Raw genomic sequence first — 18933 nt, 5'->3', positions numbered from 1 at the left:
CCCAGCGCGGGGCAGGGGGGGCAGCTGCCCCCCTCTAGAAGCAGGGCCGGCGCAGCCGTGGGCGAGAGCGGCGCTGCTGGCGGGGCTGGTGGGCAGAGGCGGAGGACAGCCCGGCGGAGCGTGAGTTTGGCGTTCCCGCCCGCTGCGCCGTGCCCTCCAGCTTCCCGAGAGGTGGCCGAGCTCCGGCCGGGTCCCCCGCCGCCGCCCAACCCAGCCCCTGGCTCGTGCTGCCCCAACAAGCCGGCAAGGCGCTCAGCGTCCGCTCCACCACGTCGCTCATGCCTGGGCCAACGCCATGGCTGCCCGGGGCCGCTGCCGCATCCCGGAAGAGGAGGCCCCAAGCCTGACGCCCCGGCAGAGGGAGAAGGGAGATCAGCCTGCCAGCCGCCTCTGCCTCTGCCGCCTCAGCGCTCACTTCCAGACCGCCTCTGAAGGAGGCCGGGCTGGGATCTAGAAGGAGAGCCAGGCGCTGCGAGGAGAAGTTATTTTTATTATTTTCATTTTTATTCTTACATCACCACCGTTCTCCGTAGCCCCGCCCACGTTCCCACATTGTGGCCCCTCCCCTCCCGTGCCTTGGCCCCGCCCCTTCCCCCCAGTTTTGATCCTGGGCATGCCCCTGGAGTCAAGAGATGGGCGCCGATCACACCGAAGAAGAAGCATATTGCTGACAATGAAGTGCTACCAGATGAATCGGAGATGGAGGGACATTTGCGGCCTTCCAGACACCACTGGACCCCCAGCAGCCAGCAGGGTCAATGGTCAGGGACGACAGTGGCAAGAGATGGAGTGCAGCAGTATCTGGAGGGATGCAGGCACTCAATAAACAAGCAGCAGAGCAAGAACTAAGTGGGGGCAGAGAGTCCTGGCAAGGGACAGCCTTGGCCTCCTCCTTACAGAAGGGGGCACCCTACTTTGGGTCGCGAGTAGAAGCTTGCAGGATTGCACCAAACCACCCTCCACAAACAGAGTAAAAGGCCAGTTTGGAAAACTGGAAGGCTAAGGAAGAACTCCTCTCCCAAAGGTGGCTACTTTAATTTTGCATGGCTTCCCTGCACCCAGAAAGCTAGCATGGCAAAGTGATCTGCCCTCGCTTTTTCTTGTTTCTGCAATGCTGGGGGGTGGCATTTCTTTGTTGTTTCACCTGGAAGGGCTTTCACACCTGCCCCACTGACCCACAACCCAATCTTGGAAGACTTAAGGACCTCTAAACTAAACTAGCTCCCGTCTTGAGACACGACCTGGCAGAGAAAAGTGTTGGTTAGGAAGGGAAGGGGGTGGCACAGATTTTTGCTACGCCTGAGTCTCTCCCCGCCTGCCCCCCATCCAAAGCACAAAGAGGCAGGTGAAGACGACACCGTCCCAAGAGAGAGAAAGAAGGTTAGGTACCCGGGGCAATCCCATCTGGCCCCGCAGGAAAAGTTTCGGAGCCAATTTGAACCTGCTTCCGCAGGAGATCAGGAAACCCAAATTTAAGGGGTGTGTCTGGGGAGGGGGGAGGTTTTCGAGTCCAACAGGGGAAGTCAACGGAAGCAAGGGGGGATATTAGTTGCACCTTTTTTTAAATCCGTAGAGCGGAGCTTGGAGGGAACCACCGTGGCCTTGGCTGTTCTTGAAAGGCTGTTCAGTGTTGGGGGGTGGGAAAAGGTGGTGGTTTCTCTCTCTCTTTCTCCCTGCACCGCTTCCCACACCCACACATGGGGGGCTTCACCAGTCTCATTTCTGGGTGTTGTAAGCCATGTGCCGCTGGTTCATGGGGTTCTCGGGCGACTTCATCCACTCTTTCTTGAGGAGCTGCTTCAGCTGCGAGAGGCGCATGTTGGGGTTTTCCTGCTTCAGCCGCGGCAGCTGGACTTCCTCGAAAGCCGTGAAGGCGGCCTTCATCCGGCGCTCAGGGTGGCGGTCCAGGTCATCGGCAACGCTGGAGGTGGGGGGAGAGAAAGGAGAATCATAGAAACGGCAGAACTGCAGAGCTAGAAGGGACCACCAAGGGTTGTCTCATTACAAGCTTGGTGGATCAGGGGAATGCTGCGGACATAGTATAACTTGATTTCAATAAGGCTTTTGACAAAGTCCCCTCTGATATTCTTGCGAGGAAGCTGGTGAAATGTGGATGGAACGAGGGGACTGTTAGGTGGGTTTGTAGCTGGTTGACGGACCGAACCTAGAGAGTACTCATCAATGGTTCCCCGTCATTCTGGGGGAAAGTGACCAGTTGGGTGCCGCAGGATTCTGTCCTGGGCCAATAGTTGTTGTTCAACATCTTTATAAACGACTTGGATGAAAGAACTGAGGTGATGCTCATCCAATTTGCAGGCGGCACCAAACTGGGAGAGGGAGCTAATGCCGCAGAAAACAGAATCGGGATTCAAAATGACCTTAACAGTTCTATGATTCTATGACTTTAATGCAAGAAAGGAGATTCTGACTAAAAATCAGGAAGAACTTTCTGAAAACAAGAGCTGTTTGACTGTGGAATGGATTCCCTTGGGCGGTTGTGGACTCTCCTTCATTGAAGGGATTTAAGCAGAGGTTGGGTGGTCATCTGTCAGGGATACTTTGGCTGTGGTTCCTGCATTCACAGAATAGTAGCGTTCGAAGGGATCCCAAGGGTCATCTAGTACAACCCCCTGCAATGCAGGAATCTTAGCCAAAGCATCCATGACAGTTGGCCACCCAACCTCTGCTTAAAAACCTCCAAGGAAGGGGAATCCACAACTATCCAAGGGAGTCCATTCCACAGTCAAACTCCCAATGTTTTGCCAGAAACTTCTTTTTTTGTCATTTGAATCCATCACTTCAGACCCTACCCTCTGGAGCAGCAGGTAACAATCTTGCTCAATCTTCCATGGGGCAGCCCTTTCAATATTAGAAGATGGCTGACATATCACCTCTCAGCCTTCTTTTTCTCTGAATAAATTTAGCGACTCTTTACCAGCCAGCCGGACTCATCTCTGCCTGCCTCCCTCCTCTCCTGCTTCAGTTTCCACCTCTGATTCTGGACTTCCCTTGGGGGGTTCCCCCAGCAGATTCCTCCCACCACTCTTCTGCATCCAGTCAGTCCATGAGAACTGCCTAGGTCTCCACCTCTTGTGGGCTTTCCCCCAAGCAATCAGAGACTGCACCTGCAAAAAACCAACCTCTTCTCCGCCCTTTTTATGCCTCTCCTGGTTCTGGGAGACTAGCAGGGAGGGGAGCTGGTTGCAACAGGAGGGGGAAGACATCCGTGGCTCTTTATCAGCTGGACTCATCTCTGCCTCTTGGCCCTATCCTGCTTCAGCTTCTGCCTCTGATTCTGGACTTCTCTCTGCCACAGATTCTCCCTGCTCACTAAGCCATGCTGCCTCTTCAGCTTCCACCACCACCTCCTCCTCCCAGTCTCGTCCATCTTCTCCCTGACCACTCATCAGCACCCTACCACCCCTCTCTGGACTCTGAGCCTTCTTAGCTTGGGGGTTCCCCAGCTGCTTCCTCTCACCATTCCTCTGTGTCCAACCCGTTTGTGACAGTGGGCTTCCCTTTGGGTAAACGTCAATCCTAAAAAAAGCTCAACAACTTTGGTCGGCCCTCACACATGTTCACTTCAGGAAATCTGGCCCTCTTTGAATAAAGTTTGGGCACCCCTGCTTTGCAGCATCCGACTGGCCCCTGTGAGTGCAGGATGCTGGACTAGATGGGCCCCGCTTTGTCCTCATCCAGCTACGGCAGGACTCCTCCTAGGCTCTTAGCTCTCACGTGGATTACCTGAGCACCGCAATGGCATCCTCAATGGTCCGTGCCTCTACAGCGCCTTCCTCCAGGACCCTGCGGTTGATGTTCTCTTCCAAGGGCATCTCAAGGTGACTCTTCAGTTTCTCTCCTGGCAGAGAAGGGGGCAAATGGGAGCACAGGTTAGCAGGAGGCCAAACTTTTTTTTAAAAAAAAAATTAAAATGCAGCAATACATTGCAGGGGACTGGACTGCACCATCCTCAGGGTCCCTTCCAACTCCATCATTCTAACGCGCTGCATTCTGTGAGTCACCCTCTGCTCTGGATGTGGCTGCGATCTAAACCACTGAGCCTCTTGGGCTTGCTCATCAGAAGGTCAGAGGTTCGAATCCCCACGACGGGGTGAGCTCCTGTTGCTCTGTCCCAGTTCCTGCCAACCTAGCAGTTCGAAAGCACACCAGCGCAAGTAGATAAATAGGTACCGCTGCGATGGGAAGGTAAGCAGCATTTCCGTGTGCTCTGGCTTCTGTTACGGTGTCCTGTTGTGCCAGAAGCGGTTTAGTCTTGCTGATCACATGACCTGGAAAGCTGTCTGTGGACAAATGCCGGCTCCCTCGGCCTGAAAGCGAGATGAGCGCCGCAACCCCAGAGTCGCCTCTGACTGCACTTAACCGTCCAGGGGTCCTTTTTTACCTGGACACCCAAAACTCACTAGCCCAGGCATAGACAAACTCTGGCCCTCCAGATGTTTGGAACTACAATTCCCATCATCCTTGGCTAACAGGACCAGTGGTCAGGGATGATGGGAATTGTAGTCCCAAACATCTGGAGGGCTGGAGTTTGCATATGCCTGCGCTAGCCAATCAGCTCCCGCTCACCGGGTTCCCCGTTCTCCTTCTGCTGCTCTTTCCGGAGTGCTTCGTCAATCTGCGCGCGGGTGACTTTGCCCGGGGGCAGAGGCTTGGGCGTCTTCCCCTTCAACTTGGCATCCTCTTCTTCCAGGAGGCGCTGCAGCTCCTTCTTGCGCTCCACCTGTTCCAGGCGCCGTTTCTCGCGCTCTTCCTAAAGCAGGAGGGAGAGAGAAAAAGAGTCTAGTCCTCATGATTCTGAATGAAGGATGGAGTTGAAAAGAAGCACCGTGTTCTGCCTCATACGGAGCCAGACACTTGAGCTCAGCATGGTCTACACTGGTTGGCAGCAATGGCTCTCTGGGGTTTCCGACTCAGGGGTCTCTCACACCCCCAATCTGTTGATGCCTTTGGGGGACTGTGCCTGGGACAATCAGAATGCAAAGTCCAGTGTTAGAAACTCTGATATATCGCTTAACCTTAAGCCTAGGTTACCTTCGCCGCCGCAATGGAATGTCTAGGACCTCTTTTTTTTTGGCAATGGATTTTATTTTATTATTACTCATTTCATTTCTATACTGCTTTCTATTTGAAAGAAGGGGGGGGGGAACCCAAAGCAGGTTTTCAACACATATAACCTTCCAATAAAACAATCCAGAATAAAACAAATTCAGGCTTCCAGGAAAGTATTTCAGATCCTTCAGCAGGTGACATTTTGCTTTTCCTGTATTTATTTACCTACTTAATTTATAGAGCTGCCCCATAGCAGAAGAGCTCTAGGAAGGCAGGGTGGTTGAGAGTGCTGGACCTGGGAGATCAGGGTTCAAGTCCCCACTCAGTCATGAAAATCACCGTGTGACCTTGGAGGCAGTCACAGACTCTTGGCCCACCTCACAGGGTCGTCGTAGGGATTAACGGAGGAATGGGGTGAACCATGTACTCTTTGGAGAAAAAGGTGGGAGATAAATAATAGAATCATAGAGTTGGAAGAGACCACAAGGGCCATCCAGTCCAACCCCCTGCCAAGCAGGAAACACCATCAAAGCATTCCTGACAGATGGCTGTCAAGCCTCTGGTTAAAGACCTCCAAAGAAGGAGACTCCACCACACTCCTTGGCAGCAAATTCCACTGTCGAACAGCTCTTACTGTCAGGAAGTTCTTCCTAATGTTTAGGTGGAATCTTCTTTCTTGTAGTTTGAATCCATTGCTCCGTGTCTGCTTCTCTGGAGCAGCAGAAAACAACCTTTCTCCCTCCTCTATATGACATCCCTTTGTATATATTGAACATGGCTATCATATCACCCCTTAACCTTCTCTTCTCCAGGCTAAACATACACAGCTCCTTAAGCCGTTCCTCATAAGGCATCATTTCCAGGCCTTTGACCATTTTGGTTGCCCTCTTCTGGACACGTTCCAGCTTGTCAGTATCCTTCTTGAACTGTGGTACCGAGAACTAGACACAGTATTCCAGGTGAGGTCTGACCAGAGAATACAGTGGTACTATTACTTCCCTTGATCTAGATCAGGCATCCCCAAACATCTGGCCCTCCAGATGTTTTGGACTACAATTCCCATCCTCCCCGACCACTGGTCCTCTTAGCTAGTGATCATGGGAGTTGTAGGCCAAAACATCTGGAGGGCCGCAGTTTGGGGATGCCTGATCTAGATGCTATACTCCTATTGATGCAGCCCAGAATTGCATTGGCTTTTTTAGCTGCTGCATCACACTGTTGACTCATGTCAAGTTTGTGGTCTACCAAGACTCCTAGATCCTTTTCACATGTACTGCTCTCAAGCCAGGTGTCTCCCATCCTGTATTTGTGCCTTTCATCTTTTTTGCCCAAGTGTAGTACTTTACATTTCTCCTTGTTAAAATTCATCTTGTTTGCCTTTGGCTCAGTGGTCTAATCTGTTAAGGTCATTTTGAAGTGTGATCCTGTCCTCTGGGGTATTAGCCACCCCTCCCAATTTGGTGTCACCTGCAAACTTGCTCAGGATGCCCACAAGTCCATCATCCAAGTCATTGATAAAGATGTTGAATAAGACTGGGCCCAAGACAGAACCCTGTGGCACCCCACTAGTCACTACTCTCCAGGATGAGGAGGAGCCATTGATGAGCACCCTTTGGGTTCGGTCAGCCAGCCAGTTACAAATCCACTGAATGGTAGCATTGTCTAGCCCGCATTTTACCAGCTTCTTTACAAGAATATCATGGGGCACCTTGTCAAAGGCCTTGCTGAAATCAAGATAGGCTACATCCACAGCGTTCCCTTCATCTACCAGGCTTGTAATTCTGTCAAAAAATGAGATCAGATTAGCCTGACATGACTTATTTTTCAGAAACCCATGCTGACTTTGCTAACAATGCTAACCTGCTTAAGAAAGCTGGAGGCGCCAGCCAGGTGGAGATGCCAGCCAGGTGGAGATGCCATGCCTGGGGATCTCCACGTGGCTGTAACTGGACCCGCGCCAGTCGCAAAACGCGTCTGGCACCTAAGGAATTTTGAGCACCACCACTGAGCTATGGCCCTTCCCCTGTGCATGGACTACAATTCCCATAACTCCCAGCCAGCCTGGCTGCATGATACCAGGGAGGATGGTATCTGTAGCCCAAAACATCTGAAGTTTGGGGAAAGTTCGCCTGCAATACAAGCCTTCCTAAATAATCAAAGACAGCAATCCATTCAACGATTCGTCAAGAAATGCAGCTAAGCCCAAGATCAACGGCGCAAAAAGCCCAACATGCCCATTAACACCTCCCAACTGGCCAAGGTGGTACAGAAAGCAATTTGTGCTTTGGATCTGGTCAATAGCAATCAACAAATCCAAAAGCCCAGGAGATGCAGTAAGACCAGGAGTCAATAAGACCAGAAACTCTTTCGAAATGGAAAAGCTTGTGTCTCAAAGCGCCCCGTGCACGTCGCCCAGATGAGCCATCAGATCATTTAATATTTGAAGATTCAGAGCAGATGAAAGGTCTTCCCCTCTGTGGCAGAGAGTTGAACTGCAGAACTCCCCACCACAGGAGGAAGTGATGCCCAGAAAACAATAGCTGTGTCATATTATTATTACTATTATTATTAAAATAATTCTAAACCTGCAGGTCTCAGGGAGGTTCACAATATAAAATCACATACAAAATCATATCTGTATCTATGCTATAATACAAACAATTTGATCGCTTTACATGGTTTTGTGTGCTTTTGTGGTATTTGTAGTTTTGTATTTTTATGCATTTTATGCATTGCGATTCGCCATTATTTTTTATTGATTATGGTTTAGCAATTCTTTATTGCAACTGTTAGGTGCAAATTGCTTAAGCATTATTTATTAATACGTATTTAATTTTACTGCTTACTATTATATTCTAATGGATGATGGAATAGTGCTTAATTTGATACACAGTAAGTTGTTTATTTTGAAGTTATGTTTTTATTATGACTTTCTTTTTGTATTAGATCTATGGTCTGCCTGAACCCCTGGAAAGCTGCTGGCAGTCAGTGTGGGCAATACTAGGCTAGACAGACCCACAACGGATCTGGCTCAAGGTAAGGCAGCTGGCCTTATAGGTTCGCAACCCATTAAAGATTTGAGTGTCTCAAAACGGCATTATGCTCAAACTTAATGGCAGAGGAGAAATTGGCCATTCCGGCCGAGGCTGAATCCTCACCAAAAAGAGGAAGGTGCTCTTGCAAGAGTCTAGGAAGCGCAGAGAGAGAGAGAGAGAGAGAGAGAGAGAGAGAGAGAGAGAGAGAGAGAGAGAGAGAGAGAGAGAGAGAGAGAGATCACGGAATCATAGAGCTGGGAGGGACCCCCAAAGCCATCTAGCCCAACCTCCTGCCACACAGGAGATAGAAGTGTTGGGGGCAGGGAGGGAGAGAGAGGATGGAAACAGACAACACCCTGCACTCCCTGGAGCCAGCAGGTTTGTGTCACCATGGAAGCATTATAAAATTAACCCAGGTGGTCTGATCCAAAGGATACGTCCCGCCCCAGGGGACAGGTCGATGTCACGGAGATGCAGGGCTGAAACCGGAACCTCACCGAAACGGGAGCAACGCTGCCCTTGGTCTGGCGCAGTTTCAAGGCTCCAGAATTACGGAGGTTGCCTTTAATTAAGCTCTCTGCTCCACCCCCTGGGGCCTTCTGCATGCAAAGCAAGCGTCCTTGCTGCGCCTTTCTCCCCTCGCCACCCCCACAAAAGAGAAATGAGACACTATAGGATTCATCCAAAGAGACAGAAGGAAGGAACAAACCTGTTCTGTGATTTCAAAAGCTCCCAAACCAGCTAGAGAGATCTATCCATTGCTGCCGCCTCCTGGGCAGAAGGGAGAAGTGCCCCTTCGCTGAACGGAACGTGAAAGTGTTGTTTGCCTGCTTCAGAAGACTCAGGGTCTACCCAAGTAATACAGACCGCTGGGTCACCTGGATCAGCTACTGGCTAGCATTGGTTGGCAGCAGCCGGGGTGGGGGTTCTGACGGGGGGGGGGGGAGTCTTCCCCAGCCCTTCCAGGAGACGCCAGTGCAGAATGAACCTAGGGGTTTCTGCCGGTTCTCTGCCCCTGAGCTCTGTCCTATCCCCAAAAGATAAAACGAGACTCTATCTAGTCATCATGGTTATAATAATAATAATTTATTATTTATACCCACCCATCTGGCTGGGTTTCCCCAGGCACTCTGGGCGGCTCCCAACAGATCACGATAAAATCACGATGAAACATCTAAAATTTCCCTATGCAGGGCTGCCTTCAGGTGACATCTAAAAGTCAGATAGCTGGACCCCAGTGTCCAGGCTGAACAATGGGGGTGGAGATGCTCCTTCAGGTATACGGGGCCGAGGCCGTTTAGGGCTTTAAAGGTCAGCACCAACACTTTGAATTGTGCTTGGAAATGTACTGGGAGCCAATGTCGGTCTTTCGGGACCGGTGTTATATGGTCCCGGCAGCTGCTCCCAGTCACCAATCTAGCTGCCGCATTTTGGATTAGTTGTAGTTTCCAGGTCACCTTCAAAGGTATAAACAAAGGGCCTGGATTAAATTGGGATCGTAGCAAGTTGCGGGACACCAGTGAGGCTATCAGTGCATCTAGGCATGTATTGGTTACACTGGCTGGCAGCGGCACTCCAGGGTTTTTTGCAGGGGCAACCCAGCCAGATGGGCTGGGTATAAGTATATTAGTAGTAGTAGCAGTAGTAGTGGTGTTATTATACCTGGGGATTATAGCAGGGACCTTTCACACACACAATCTACCTGTGAGCTCCTTCTGGGGTCGTTTGCCCACCTGCACTCAGCATACATCTGCAGCTCTGGGAAACTGTCAGCAGGCGACAGCGGCCACAATCCCAGAATGGCTTCGACTGTCCGGCTGAACCAGGTGAGGGGAGCCAATGGGCCTCAGACCCTCGGTGAGTTAGGGGCTTCCCCTGCATGTGAAGACAGGCTCCGGCGGACGGAATGGACGAGACCAAGAATGGGCCCAATGGTCAAGAAGGCAGTTTCTGCGCATGCTGTAGAGGGAACTGAGGCGCCGGTGGGGCTTGTCTCCTATCTAGGAGAAGGAAAACTGTGATCCCAAATCTCTGCTGCCTTTCGGGATAGATTTGGGATAAGAAAGGGTTCAGGAGTAAACCCTACACAGATCCAGAGTGGAGTCCCTAAGGCGGTTGGATGGCACCTTGCTTGCCTCCTTCTGGCAACTCCTGCAGCCAGCTGGTGCCCAACGTCTTGCTCTGTTTTCCTTTGGACACTGTCAGCGAGGCCGAGAGGGGGGTCTCAATGTCTGGGCAGCCCAGGACACACACACACACACACACCACCAGCCCAGGCTCTGTCGCCCCAGGAAGGCCACTTCAGTGCAGCTAGCCCGGCAAAAACAACACAGGAGGCAGCAGTCACAGGCTTCAGTTCAAGAAAGGGTGACACACCCCAGATCGGATCCTGCCCTTCCAGATTCCAGGGAGGTGATTAAGCCCTGAAAGGCTCAGAAGGAGGAAGTCAGCCCGGTCAGAGAGTCACAAAACCACATTATTTGTCTCAGGTTGGGCAATTCAAAGAGTGTCTGATCTGCTGAAGAATGCCAGAAGATGCCCACCGACTCCAAGGTTGCCCAGTGAGCTTCATGACGGAGTGGGGATTTGAACCCTGATCTCCCAGGTCCTACTCCAGCACTCTCACTACCCCACTTCTGCTATGGGGCAGCTTTAAAAATCTAGTCGGTTAGGGGAAGGCAAAATGCCACTTAAAGAAGGATCTAAAACAGGGGTCAGCAAACTTTTTCAGCAGGGGGCTGGTCCACTGTTCCTCAGACCTTGTAGGGGGCCGGACTATATTTTGAAGAAAAATATGAACGAATTCCTAAGCCCCACAAATAACCCAGAGATGCATTTTAAATAAAATGACACAATCTACTCATGTAAAAACACCAGGCAGGCCCCACAAATAACCCAGAGATGCATTTTAAATAAAAGGACACATTCTACTCATGTAAAAACACCAGGCAGGCCCCACAAATAACCCAGAGATGCATTTTAAATAAAAGGACACATTCTACTCAAGTAAAAACATGCTGATTTCTGGACCGTCTGCTGGCCAGATTCAGAAGGTGATTGGGCCGCATCCGGCCCCCGGGCCTTAGTTTGGGACCCCTGATCTAAAAGATTCTTTAAGTCTGAATTTGTTTTATTCTGGATTTGTTGTTTTATTGCGTTGTCAACTGCTTTGAGCCCCCCAATTTAAAACATAAAAGCAGTATAGAAATGAAACGAATAATAACCACAATCATTATAAAGTTCAATGTAAAAAAAGAAGAACTTGGGTTTGTTGTGGGCTCTTGAGTTGTTATTGGGTTCGTTTTTATGACGTATTTTGTGTTTTCATTTTGCAGTTTCCTGTTGCAGCCGCTTTGAGAACCGCAGGTAAAGGGCAGCATACAGATTTAATAAATAATAACAAAACAGTAATGAACATTTTCATCTCTATGCCGCTTTGAATGTTTAAGAAAAACAATAACCCCCGAAGCATCTGACAACACTTGAAACCATCAAATCAAACAATTTGGAACGAAATGAATTAAAGCTTCTGGGCAAGAATATTTCAGAGCCTTCTCTCAGTGGTGTTTTGCTTTGCCCGTATTTATTTCCCGACTTAATTTATATAGCTAATTTAGTAAATAAAATTAATAAACAAATTAACATTCTGCTTGGCGGCCGCAACCCCGGTTTAAAGTGCCATTGGGAGATTAGCGCACAGTGGTACCTCGCCTTCTGAAGGCGATCCGTTCCGCGGTGCTCTTCGGAAGTCGAAACCTTCAGAAGACAAAGTGCACATTCTGCACACACGGCGAAAATACTTCCGGGTTTGCGGACTTCGGAAGTCGAAACCTTCGGAAGTCGGGGCATTTGGAAGTCGAGGTACCACTGTATATGTTTGAGTTTCTAAGGCAGTGCGCTCTGCTCCTCTTCCCTTTGCAACCTGGCAGAGCATTTTGGGGGACCCCCGTTCCCCTCCCAGCCCCAGCCCCCCCCCCCCCCCCCGCTCACCTTCCTCTGCTCCTTCCTCATGACGTGTTTGTCCTCGTCTTTCCATAAGGCATCCTCCAGCTCTTTCTGCTTCTTGGCATCAGCTGCTGCCTTGGCCTCCGCCTTCCTTGCCCGGGCGGCTGCCGACTTGGTGTTCTCCCCTTGGAACTTTTTGGGCATCCCTCAGGGTCCTCTGGCCTGGCCGGGGGGTGGAGGGCAAGAAAGAGGGGTTCGCAAACGTGATTTTGTTTTATTTGCAATTTTGTACTCAGAGTGACCTGCGCCGTAAAAGTAAAGCCACGGAGACATTACAGGCAGACTAAGGAAGCCGTACCCCCAGAACTAAAAGGCTCATAGCTCAGTCAGTAGAGCATAAGACTCTTAGGCAATCATAGAATTGGAGAGCTGGAAGGGACCCTGAGGGTCATCCAGTCCAACCCCCTGCAAGGCAGGAACCTTTTTGCCCAACGTGGATCTCAAACCCACAACCCTGAGATTAAGAGGTCTACTAACTGAGCTACCCAGAGTTTTGGGTTCAAGCCACATGTTGGGCAAAAGATTCCTGCATTGCAGGGAGTTAGACTAGATGGTCCTTGGGGGTCCCTTCCAACTCTACAGATCTATGGTTCTACATGGAGGTTTCTGGGCGCCAGGTTGGAAGACACAGTTTAAAAACCTCTGCCTTAGTCCACACTGTGTGTGTTTCTTCTTCTTGCTTACTGGGACAATTGAATTGCTGTAAGAGAAAGCAACATAGTTGAGATCAGAGAATTATAGCGTGGGAAGGGACCCCAAGAGTCATCTAGCCCACCCACCCCTGGATTGTAGGTGCCGTTTGGCGCCTAGCTTATACACCTGAGTTTCTAAGACTGCTTCTAGCCCTACAATCCTATGATATAGATACAGGCTGCATACACACCCCATATTTGAAGCACTGGATCCTGCACTCCCCCCTCCCCAAATCATTTGAAAATAGCTGGTGGTCTTTGGGAAGTGGAACCACTTAATGGTTTTCTGTTATTTTTTAAATTTCTATCTTTTAAATCAGAACCAGTGAAGGCGGTGAAGGTCCGGCGTGAGTGCCTGGAGGCAGTTGGAGGATGGATGGCGGCTAACAGATTGAGGTTGAATCCTGACAAGTCAGAAGTACTGTTTTTGGGGGACAGGGGGCGGGTGGTTGTGGGGGACTCCCTGGTCCTGAATGGAGTAACTGTGCCCCTGAAGGACCAGGTGCGTAGCCTGGGAGTCATTTTGGACTCACAGCTGTCCATGGAGGCACAGGTTAATTCTGTGTCCAGGTACACAGGCTGAGACCCTACCTGCTTGCAGACTGTCTCACCAGAGTGGTGCATGCTCTGGTTATCTCCCACTTAGACTACTGCAATGCACTCTATGTGGGGCTACCTTTGAAGGTGATCCGGAAACTGCAATTAATCCAGAATGCGGCAGCTAGACTAGTGACTAGGAGTGGCCGCCGGGACCACGTAACACCGGTCCTGAGAGATCTACACTGGCTCCCAGTACGTTTCTGAGCACAATTCAAAGTGTTGGCACTGACCTTTAAAGCCCTAAAGATCCAGCACCAAGGGCCTTCTGGCGGTCCCCTCATTGTGAGAAGTGAGGTTACAGGGAACCAGACAGAGGGCCTTCGCAGTAGTGGCACCCGCCCCGTGGAATGCCCTCCCAGCAGATGTCAAGGCAATAAGCAATAATTTTACTTTTAGAAGACAACTGAAGGCGGCCCTGTTTAGGGAAGTTTTTAATGTTTGATGCTGTATTGTTTTTAATATTTAGTTGGAAGCCGCCCAGAGTGGCTGGGGAAACCCACCCAGATGGGCAGGGGATTATTATTATTATTAATCCTTGTGGCAGCCGTTGTAACCATCAAATCAGAGGGTTGGGTCCCCCGAGGGTCATCCAGTCCAACCCCCCCTGCAATGCAGGAATCTCAGCTCATGCCTCCATGACAGGTGTCTGTCCAACCTCTGCTTTAAAACCTCTGAGGAAGGTGATGTGCTGTGCGGTTTTAAATTTTATTTTTACAGACACGCCACCGGCGATCTCCAAACCACAATTTTGGGACCTTTGATTTAAAGTACACAACTTCGCTCCAAGGATCTCGGGAACCGTAATTTGCTGAGGATGCTGTGGGTTGTAGCTCCGTGAGGGGGCAAAGTACAGTTCCCAGGATTCTGAGGTGGGGGTGGTGGAATAATATGCTTGAAATTATTTATTATATATTATATTTATTAAATATATACCGTACTTCATCAAAAGATATCAGGGCAGTTCACAGTATAAAATGCAAGATAAAACACAAGTAAATAATTAAACCCAAACAATTTTATGGTGTGTCTGTGTGCAGCTACAGTTTGTGTGCAATAATGCTAAAAAATCTTGCAACACCACTATATATACAGTTCAGGGACTTGCAAACTATTGTCCCAGAGGACCTGCATGCAAACACGGTAAAGCAACTTATTTCTATAGACTAGACAACGGAAAGTGACCACCAGGCGATTGAAAATAAAACTTAAGAACTCTCTAAATCACAATTAGGGGATTAAAAACAAAATTAAGGTGAGGTGGGCAGACTGTCAGAATTAAAGAAAAATGAGAAAAAATTCTTGAAGAATGGAAATATTTTGTGGATTATTTGAAAAAGTACAGTGTTTCTCCGAAAATAAGACACCGTTTTATATTTATTTTTCCTCAAATAAACACCCTATGGCTTATTTTCGGGGTATGGCTTATATTCCTTGAAATCTTAAAAATCCTGCTACGGCTTATCTTATGGCTATGACTTATTTTCGGAGAAACAGGGTATATATATCATGGTCATGTTAAAACATATGCAGGATTGAAGCATAGCAACAGATGAGAAATGGTAGTTTAATAAATTTGAATTAATGTATATAATGGGTAAAATATAAGTAATACAGCAGCCTTATACAGTAAGGAAAGAACACCATGGAAAGGTGGCTGGGAAGTCAACGGAGAGGAGAGATTGTTCTGAGTGTTGCCTAAAAGAATTTGCAAAATCTGATAATTTAGTAACCTAATCTAATAATCAAAATTTAAGAGCTGTATTCAAAAGTATGCTAAAACGAAGAATGCAAAAGCCAAACGCACAAGAGCACTTTCACAATTAATAATAATAATAATAATGTGATTTGAGGACACAGAAGAAGCCGGCCCGAAGTAAACAAAGGGCTTGATTATTATTTTTTAAGGGTACATTTTATTCAATGGGAGATTAATAATAAGAGATAATTTTGCAAGGCTGGAGCTATTTCTTTCCTTCTCTCTCCTCCTTCCCCTTTCTCTCTCTTTCCACCCCACGGCTTTTTGGAGGTCTCCCCCACCCAACTTCCCCCCTCCCCCATGAAGGCAGCCCCTTGCCCCATAAGACGGGGGGGGGGGTCTCGCAATCCATTGCCATCCTGCCCCACCCAACCCTTCCCTTACCTGCCGCCTCCACCTCCGGCCGTCGCAGCCTTTGTCCGTCACGCCCCCGCCTCCCTTTTTGAAAGCCACCCCTCCATGGGGTGCGGAAAAGGGGAGATAGTCTCGTGGTCGCCGCCTCTTTTGACGCCACGTTTGTGGAGGGCGGTTTCCATGCTTGTTGAGGGCAAAGCCAACATTCTTTTTTTTCCGCCCCAAATTTTTGTTCCCCTGCCTTTTCTTCCCTTCCTCACGGCAGACCGGCGGGCCAGAGATGTGTGGAGAAGGAAAAGAAAGAAACGACCCCCTCCCCGATTTCCCCACTTCTTCAGCAGCATTTCGAATGTTGCCCAATACAAAGATGGCGTCGGCCACGACACGGAAGTGCCCGGCTGTGGGAGCAAAAGGGAGCAGCATGCCCACTACTAAGATGGCCGCCGGCTCCTTACGTGAAAGCGTGACCTGCTCTGAAATGGCGCGTGGGACTTCGCCCGATGCAAACATGGCGGCAACCGCCTTCACGCTGCCCTTTGCCTTAAAGGCCGACCCGTCGCCTTGGAAACGGCTGCACCAGCTGTCTTAGGGCCTAAGAAGCTTTGTGTAAGGGCAGCGACCGCCACAAAGATGGCGGATTCGGCTTCAAAAAGACATTGGTTTATTATTATTTTCAAAAGTTTCGTTTTTTGTTTGCTTTTTAATGGCAAACCCGAGACCATAGGAAAAAGAAAACAAAAAAGGTTTGGGGGCTCAGTAATGGAAAGCAGCCCCCAGCATTGGCAATACATACGGTACTAACACTCTGCAATCCTGCATGTTGCAGCTGGACCCAAATGGGTCTTCTTTCTGAGTAGACACACACAGGGATTGCATTGTAAGGCTGCAACCTTCAATGCACTTTTGGTTGCAATCTTAGGACAGCTAATGAAGTTTAGCTAATTGGTTCCCCCTTTTTTAAAAAAAGTATTTCCCCCACCCAAGCATCTAATTTATGAAGGCGGGGAAAGGTCTGAGAGACCAGTCTAATTTCAGGTGCTTTTTCCTCCGTCACATCCCCACAAATTTCAGCACGTTTGCGAGAATAATAAAACAATGAAGTTCAAATATCAAATTATCCTAATTTGCAAACCGAAACCACATACACATCTCCATTCACCACTCGCCTAGAACCCCAATTCCAAACTACGGATCTTCAGGTCGCAATCCTTAATAATAAAATGATGGTGGTGATGGTGATTGTCGTTGTTATTTTATTTGTACCCCTCCCATGTGACTGCGTTGCCCCAGGAACTTTGGGCGGCTTCTAACATATATAAAAGCATAATTAAAAAGCTTCCCTATACATATTTACTGAAACAGGCAGTTACCTGGGTTAGTGGATCTTGCTCCATTAAGGATCCACCAAATAAATAAGTGAGGTGGTAGGTTTCTGCCTCCCCACCAAATCCACCTCCTCATTCTGGCTAATAATAACAGTTTTAATAATAATTTTATTATTTCTATGCCGCTTGTCTGCCTGAGTTGCCCCAATGGAATGTTCTGTCTTGCTCATGTATTTGAATTGCTGACCAGTTAGCAGTTTCCCACAATTCCTTGCAACACTCCTGCCAGCAGCCATTTTCTGCCCTCCTGTTCCAGCCCAAGACATTTTGGCACCTGAGGCACGCCACAAAATATGTGTGGAAAGATCTACACCAGGAACAAGGCAGCAGGGGATAGAGATCTTCTGTTGCCCCTATGGATCCTGCCGCCCGAAGCAGTCGCCTTGCCTTGCCTCATGAGAGGGCCGGCACTGAGCCATGCAATAGGAACAAAGCCTGCTGCAATGTTTCATCCTTCTTCCTGCCTGGCTATTTCTTTTCAAGAGAGGAATTAGCCCAAGTGCCTGGAGCAGTGTGCCGATAACACCGAGGTTGTGAGTTCGATCCCCATATGGGACAGCTGCATTGCAAGAGGTTGGGCTGGATGACCCTTGAGGTCCCTTCCAATTCTACCATTCTAGGATTCTAGGACTGCCCTCCTATTGATGCACAATGGTGGGCTGGGTCTAAAAATATTGGTTGTCAGGAGTCAAAAGGGGCTCACCCACAACTATGAGGATCATTTAATTTTTATAAAAAATAAATATAAAATTTCAAAAACCATATAAGTGGGAAAAGGTACAATTTAAATTTGTGCAAAATGAATGTATTTTTTTAAAGCAATCAAAATGTATATATCTTCTTCCTCTTTCTTCTTTGGCGATCACTTGTAGCCGAGTAAGATTGTCTTCCATAAACATGGTTTTAACAATGGGTCCGTAAGTGACTATGGAGGCCAATTCTGGTTCCAGTGGGGACATTGTTTTCCACATGTCCACCACATATGATATAGGTCACCATTACTCCCCCCCCCCACCTCCAACATACATTTGATAAGTTTTTATATATACATATTTGACAGTCTAGAGGGAGTTAGGTACCATCGGTGTTGCATTTTCATCATGTTTTCTCTAATATTGTAGGTTGCGGTACATTTCATATTTATTTTCCATAGGTGTTCCCAGTCGGCCATCATGATGGGGCGTCCAATATCTTGCTCCCATCTTATCATATTAACTTTAACCTCTTCTTCCATCACCTCGAAGTTCAGAAGGAGCCAATACATTCTCGAAATTATTTTTGTTTTAATATTTACAAATTCAATTTCCAATTTTGAAGGTTCTTTCTCGAATCCTTTTTTTAAAATCTTCTTTAAATATATCGTGTATTTGATAATATTCCAACCAACTTGAAAAATAATTCCTCACTTCTTCATATTTTTTAATTTTTATTTGGCCATCGATTTCCGTCAATAAATTGTTATATGTTGTCCAACACCCTTTCATATTTATTTATTTTTTTACCGCGATTGCTTCTAGGGGGGTTATCCATCTCGGCGTCTTAGGTTCTAATAATAGTCTATATTTACCCCATACTTTAAACATACTTTAAACATGGTGTTACATATTATGTGGTTGGTAAAACCTTTATGAACCTTGCTTTCCCCATAGTTTAGGTATGCATGCCACCCGAATCGGGTGCCATGCCCCTCTAAATCAAGCAGCTCGGTGTTATTTAGGAGGAGCCATTCCCTCAGCCAGGATAGGCATGCAGCCTCATAATATATCTTTAGGTCAGAGAGACCAAACCCTCCTCTTATCTTTGATGTCGATTAACACCTTGTGTTTTATTCTTGGTCTTTTCCCTGCCCATATGAATTTAGAAATTTCTTTCTGCCAATTATCTATACGTTCTAACTTTCTTATAATTGGAATGGTTTGGAACAGGAAAAGTAATTCAGGTAAAAAAATTTACTGCTGATATTCGGCCTAAGAATGATAAGTGTAGCCTATGTTATGTATTATGTATTAAGTTTGACTGCAGTACTCATTCTGGCC

General features: G+C 48.2%; 1 protein-coding gene across 1 annotated transcript; it reads right to left on the bottom strand.

Moving 5' to 3' along the window:
• Positions 1 to 597: 597 nt before the first annotated feature.
• CCDC124 (coiled-coil domain containing 124) lies at positions 598 to 15619 on the bottom strand. Its single transcript, XM_035120521.2, has 5 exons — positions 15543 to 15619; positions 12096 to 12272; positions 4588 to 4771; positions 3745 to 3859; positions 598 to 1921 (listed from the first exon to the last, which is right to left on the bottom strand). Exons 2-5 carry the CDS (start codon positions 12252 to 12254, stop codon positions 1717 to 1719), a joined length of 663 nt encoding a protein of 220 aa, XP_034976412.1. The 5' UTR covers positions 12255 to 12272; positions 15543 to 15619; the 3' UTR covers positions 598 to 1716.
• Positions 15620 to 18933: the final 3314 nt, after the last annotated feature.

The sequence above is a fragment of the Zootoca vivipara genome, chromosome 6 (genome assembly GCF_963506605.1).
Source record: "Zootoca vivipara chromosome 6, rZooViv1.1, whole genome shotgun sequence".
NCBI classification, from domain to species: Eukaryota; Metazoa; Chordata; class Lepidosauria; order Squamata; family Lacertidae; genus Zootoca; species Zootoca vivipara.
This window is presented reverse-complemented; position numbering and strand designations above follow the sequence as displayed.

Coding starts and splice junctions, on each gene's coding strand:
- CCDC124 (XM_035120521.2), bottom strand. CDS start 12,254: ATGCCCAAAAAGTTCCAAGGGGAGAACACCAAGTCGGCAGCCGCCCGG. Junction 4,772..12,095: donor TGAGGAAGGAGCAGAGGAAG/GTGAGCGGGGGG, acceptor CTCCTGCTTTAG/GAAGAGCGCGAGAAACGGCG. Junction 3,860..4,587: donor GAAGGAGAACGGGGAACCCG/GTGAGCGGGAGC, acceptor CTTCTCTGCCAG/GAGAGAAACTGAAGAGTCAC.